Here is a 6,211-nt window from a genome sequence, read left to right as displayed (position 1 = left end):
ATTAAGTCACACCCTTAAAATTATCAACTTGACATGTTCATTTAGCTGTCAACATATGGGTAACACGGATTATGTCCATTAATTGGAGTTCTTATACAATATATCGTTTTATTCTGTAATATGGAAAGCGCTGTGAGAGTATGTGTCAAAGAATGGCTTATTAGAGAACACATAATGTCAATGGGCATTGTAAGGTACCACTAGACTCTTTAACAGGTCTGTTCTCTAACGTCTCTCATTGTATACGTATTGATTTTCCATTTGTATAACAGTATACATAGTTAAACGCAACATTCGCGCGGTTTTGAAGGTTGGTAAACTTAGCTTGACAATTTATCAACAAATCCAGTTTTTACAATTAGCCTACAGTCTGAAAAATTCACCCATCGCCTGATCGCCAATGCGATGAAATCTCTTCTCTGGCGATAGTTAAAGGCTGCACACCACACTTTTTTAGCCACCAATGCGAATTGGCCCCGGTCAAATTTCTAAATAAAGAGAACATTGCTCAAGTAAGCACCATTTTGAGTGTCTTAATAATAATGAATGTCAGGTTTGAGTTGTGGTGATTGTTCTTGGATGTTTGTAAGTTACCAAAACATTGGTATTTTAACTATAGCTGCATACAGGAAGTAGAATTAATGCAATTCGAAAACAGGTGTAATGCTGGCTCCGGTCAGTATTTCTGTTGGAAATTTGAAAGGGCGTACGGACATTGAACTATTACAAAAAATCTAATCCTTTGACCCCCAATTTTCTCCATTGCTGTTTAGTACTTGGTAAGTTACCAATGTAAAAACATGGTTTCCAGGCACCTTGCTTCTGCAGGAAAGTGGCAGTTTGTTGTTGAAACTGGCTTAAAAAGGCTCGGAAACACACATAATTCTGATGTTTTGATTTGAAATAATCAATACTAAAACATTTTGCCCCAACTCATTTGATTTGAATGTTACTGATTTTTCAGAAGGCACAGCCTCAACCATTCTGGCAATGTGCTTGGTTTATTTTCAGATTTGCGAGGTGACCAGTTTCCAGACATTGGTTCGCTCCTGCTTGTGTACGCGATTGGCCGAGACTAAAAAAACTGTAGTGTGCCACCAAATTGAATATAGATCAATTTACGCAATTTAGGTGTAAATTCTTATAATGACACCGCTTGGTTACTTCCCTTAGTTTTCCATCATAAGTGATCTCCCATAGATGTTATAGATTTAGGTCATAATATACTAAATAGTTTTCCTATATAATTCAATATAAAAGCGACAACTTTGATCGATAATTAATGCAACATTTTGCACATAGAGACCCCCATAACCATACCTTCATGTTCAATCCAAGAAAGAACTTGACATGAATCAAAATCGATTGTTTTTGCAACTTTTTTTCGGCCGTTTTTTGTGGAATGTAACCTTTTTCAGTGCAAGGCTTTACTATAGTCTCGAAGTTTATCATATTTCAGGGATTCGGTCGCGAACACCTTTTTATGCCCTACCATTATCACCGAAAGATAAAACCCGATCAATAGTTTAACGCGTAAAACATGCCTTCGCGTCAACTATGATATTTTATAGAGAGTACAGCCCCATTGTGTACACACCGGTCTTACTGACCTGTGTACTAACGCGAAAGGAATTGTGGGTAGCAATTCTTTTACGAGTGAAAAGTGAAAGCAAAAGTAGGTCAGGTAATTGTGCTTTTGATAATCGCTATCAGTCTTAATAGAGATTTAAAATCACATATAAACATAAATAAATAACATTCCTTTAAACAACATTCTGTTTTAAACACACAATAAAAAAACGATTTTTCTTTAATTACTAGCATTTTCATTCCTACGCAGAACTACTTTGGCGGAAGCATAATTCCCCAAACCAGGGGAATGTGATGCGTCTTAGTATAGAGGTGACAATAACGTAATGACGTCACCATCTATGTATAGAATGGTACAGCCCTACATAAAACGATTATTATATATACTGTAACCTAGAGAGAATAAAGTCCGGCTTGCGTATTTAAAATGTCGTAATTCTTTTGGTAAACTGAACTTTCATTCTACGCCGATTAATGAAATTATATTGCGAGGGTTTTTATAAATTAAGTAAAACGGTTAAATGTGTGTTATTAATAGCTTTAAAATTACGATATTACCGTAACATTGTTTATCATTCATATGATTAAGATCGATACCCTTGAGGACCGGCTTTGTATTTTTTATAGGTTACTACTTGCTGCCGAGATTTACACTTTTATTATTCTGCTAATGTCAACAATGTTTAAACTAAAACTGAAAGCTCCGACGTCTAGTGCCGTCCCTGGAAAAAAGAAGTTGCCACTGCCAACGGATGAGACTCTAACGCAAAGCTATAAGAGTGTAAAACAGTTATGTTGTTCAATGGAGAACAACCTTCACTAAGATGGGGATATCTGCGTTCAAGTCTCTGATTTATAAGGTAACTAGTTTTTGCTGATGCAGTAAATTTGATAAGCTGATGAACAAAACTTTGAAAAAGTTTGCTGTTATCTTCCTAGTTTCAATGTTTAAGTTTTTTAAGAAATATTTGTACCAATTACAGGATAAAGAGCGTGTTTAGAGGTTGGACGGGAATGGCTTGTTTATATTGCTGAAAATAAAGTAATAAAATGTCAAATATGAAGCCAATACTGGGATTCGGAAAAAAGTCTCTAAGGCCTGAGGCAATCCAATGGCTCGAAGGGACTGACATTCCCAAAAAAGACAGTGTTGTCAAACATGAGAAGTCAAAGTACCATGACACGGCTGTGTTGTCTGGTAAGAAGTATGTCGTAGGAAATTCATAAATAAAAAGCAGCAGATGCCCTCAAACGACTACATTAGGCTGACCGAACCCTAATGAAATACAAATTCAGAAATGCGCATGCTGTGGCCAAGTTGGATCTGTCCCTCAAATCTTATGCTCGTCTGTGTGAGCTTGATCATGCAAAAGGCCTCAAAATGAATAATACCTATGAAAATGATATGTCTGCAAAGCATTTTATTGCATATCTTGCAAAGGACACATTATCTTCCATCCGTAGAGAGGCTGACAAAGCTTACAACCTCTCTATAACTTTAGACGGGAGTAGTGATGCTGCAGGCATAGAAAGAGAGTCGATATATGTGCATTTTGCCAGAGCTTGAAAAGTTTATCAAAGGTGTTTTTGCTTGCCCCCCCCCCCCGACAACTGCCTATGTTGACATTCATGACACAATTGTAGAAAGTTTGGACAGCTACTTGCCAGCAGCACGTGATAAACGTGTAGGCCTGACATGTGACGGAACTTTCAATATGTTAGGTGTCCACAAGGGAGTTGGAGCTCTGCTGCTGAAAGAAAAGCCTGGCTTGGTAATAACTCACTGTCCTGTTCATCGACTAGAATTAGCCATAAAAGATGTGTTTATGAAAAACAAAACGTTTGACAAAGCAATGACTTTATTAGTGTTCTACTTGTATAAACGCAATTCTAAGCAACCAATAGAACTAGCTAGAACCTTAAAAGCTCTTGCTCCTAAATCAGTGCCTGCCATTGATGCCAACCAGAGCAGGCGGAACAAGATGGGTTGCTCATTTGTGGAAGCCATCAACACATTTCTTACGGCCTACGTCCCTATAACAACACATCATGGGCATGTCTTCAAGGCTGATGGTCTGCACAAGTTGGCAACATCAATGACCATTGTGGTTTTCCTGGTTTTACTGAAGGTAAGGTAACCATTCTTTAATATAAGTAACTATCAGTAGGTTTGTATGATTGTATCAGTTCAGTAAAATGCAATTATTGAAAAGTAAACAACGGATAAATAAATTAGCTTTCTGTTATAATTAAGACCATATTTCTACATATGGTTATGTTTTCCTTTGATGCGCATGTAATTTATATTTGCTTTTTAAATTTTTTATTCAGAACATTCTAGAGCCAGTCAGTCGTTTGTCGAAGCTACTGCAAGACCCGACAACTACTCTAGGCAATGTAAAACACATGAAGCAGTATACTCTCCAGAGTTTATCAGATCTTGAGGTTTGCCAAATGTAAAGAACATAATTATTTACATATGATATTACAAATTATAATTAATTACCATCCTTTTAAATAACACATTCATAAAACTCTATTTAATTTTTTATCAAAATATGTTTACTGGTAAGGAGAAGAAACACTAAATAATATATATTAGTATCGAATTTATAGATAAATATTTTTATAGATTTATAGGGATTATTGCAAAGTACATCTTTTAAGAATTATACATTATTAATTTGACCAAGAACATTTGAAATGGGCTTATATTTGTGATAAAAATTATCTTCTTATAAATAGTGATGAGAAAGATATTGTCAGAACAATCATGGGGAGTCAGACCTACAAAGGTGTCAAACTGACCCAGATAGGGATTTCGACACATAGCTATCAAAATGCGCTAGCAAACTCTGTGTCTGAAGAAATCTCTGCACGATTTTCTAATGATGATGATTTGTTAAAAGCACATAAGATAGTTAATTCCAAAATCTGGCCAATTCATGACGACTGAAAGGCTATACAGGGTGAAGCTCATGTTAAGTTACACAAAGTTATATATTGACAGTCGTGCATGAATCGCAGTGTTCTTTGTTGTTTGTTTGTTATGTACATTAGTTGCTAGTTTGAACGTTTAAATTGATACTCGACACAAAAAAGTAAGTATTATTTGTTTGTCTTGAGTTATAATTATGGATTTCCATTAACTTAACAGACAAGTAAAAATAATAATTTATTTTTGTCATGTACCTGCAACACTTCTGTCAGTAATGTTTTTTTTTAGTTTACAGAAAGTGATTTATGACATATCTCATTTTCTTATTTAATATGCCAGGGTTATAATTATAAAGTTCAAAACCATATATTTAATGTAATCATGGAAATTCAGATTGACTTCTGCAAAGACTAGTGTTCTGCTACAAAAAAATACCGAATATATTTCTTTTAAATATGTTTTGCCATTTAGACTTATTCTGATTTTGTGATGAGAATACTGAACCTAATTTAAAATTGTTCTTCTGTATCAGGCGTTGTTCGAAATCACATCACTGAGTTGCCCAAGCGTTTTTCTGCAATAGATGACGAAGCAGTGAAAGTAGAGTATCAACTCCTGAGGAATCTGCTGTATTCAAGGTGAATATAGCTTTTGATGTAAAAAAATATATTTTGAATTTCCAAATAACTTTTCTCTTAAAAAAACCTTTTCTCATTGAAATGAAAATGAAATTCTTTAACGAGCCTTAATGATAACTTATTTTTTTGATCAGAATTTTATTTTTAAATAAAATATCTGTATACAACAAACATATCCTTATACTGTTTTCAAGGTATGGTGCCCAAGTTATAGAGCTGAATTGGGAAGATGCCGCTAGTGTTTTTAAGTGGCCATGGGGTTGATCTGGCTTTATATATGGTTGACTTGATTCTGAGCCTCCCACCTACCTCAGTATTCAACGAGAGATCGTTCTCACGCATGAAACTGATGAAGACAGGTTAACACAAATGTTTATGGACAATTTAGTGTCAAATTGAATGAAGACTTATTCACACTTTTGCATTGGTCTAAAGTGTATAGACATTTTTAGTTTTGTATCAGAAACCCCGTAATATATGCACATTATATTAAAATGTTCCTTACATTCATGGTAAATGTCTTCAGTTAACCAAAATCAAATCTCTGGTCTAAGGATTGCACATAGATCACGCTAAAACATTGATATATGCATTTTACTTTTCTGTGATCTTATTATTAGATTTAATGCATTTTCCATTATATCAATCTAAAGACAGGAGATGCCGTCTGATGAGCAGCACCATGTCAGCCTTGTGTTTTGTAAAATTAGAATCTGCACCTGTGGCATCATTTGATCCAACATCAGCAATAGAACTTTGGGCTGTAATTTGTAAAAAGAGAATGACAAAGGTATTAAATAGTGCTATATTTTTTTCCACAGTTTTACAGTTACAAAACTAAAAAATTTTAACTTCATATATTCACTACAGCAAGTGTTGTCAACAAATATTTGTATAATTAGAAACTTTTCAAAGTCTGTATACAATGTATTTCAGACCTCATCTTCTATAACCAGGCGTCCGAAATTCGTGAGAAAGAATCCAAAGGCATCAGCAACCTTTGACGAGGTGTCAACTGATGTGGTCGTACCTCACGATGGAGCTA

General features: G+C 34.9%; 1 protein-coding gene across 1 annotated transcript; it reads left to right on the top strand.

Moving 5' to 3' along the window:
• Positions 1-3,531: 3,531 nt before the first annotated feature.
• On the top strand, positions 3,532-5,861 carry LOC127860588 (uncharacterized). The gene is made up of 4 exons (XM_052398730.1): positions 3,532-3,719; positions 3,922-4,035; positions 5,061-5,166; positions 5,820-5,861. Exons 1-3 carry the CDS (start codon positions 3,573-3,575, stop codon positions 5,109-5,111), a joined length of 312 nt encoding a protein of 103 aa, XP_052254690.1. The 5' UTR covers positions 3,532-3,572; the 3' UTR covers positions 5,112-5,166; positions 5,820-5,861.
• Positions 5,862-6,211: the final 350 nt, after the last annotated feature.

The sequence above is a fragment of the Dreissena polymorpha genome, chromosome 15 (genome assembly GCF_020536995.1).
Source record: "Dreissena polymorpha isolate Duluth1 chromosome 15, UMN_Dpol_1.0, whole genome shotgun sequence".
In the NCBI taxonomy this organism is placed as follows: domain Eukaryota; kingdom Metazoa; phylum Mollusca; class Bivalvia; order Myida; family Dreissenidae; genus Dreissena; species Dreissena polymorpha.
The sequence above is the reverse complement of the archived record's forward strand: the minus strand, read 5'-3'. Positions and strand labels throughout refer to the sequence as shown.

Coding starts and splice junctions, on each gene's coding strand:
- LOC127860588 (XM_052398730.1), top strand. CDS start 3,573: ATGGGTTGCTCATTTGTGGAAGCCATCAACACATTTCTTACGGCCTAC. Junction 3,720..3,921: donor TTTTCCTGGTTTTACTGAAG/GTAAGGTAACCA, acceptor TTTTTTATTCAG/AACATTCTAGAGCCAGTCAG. Junction 4,036..5,060: donor AGAGTTTATCAGATCTTGAG/GTTTGCCAAATG, acceptor CTTCTGTATCAG/GCGTTGTTCGAAATCACATC.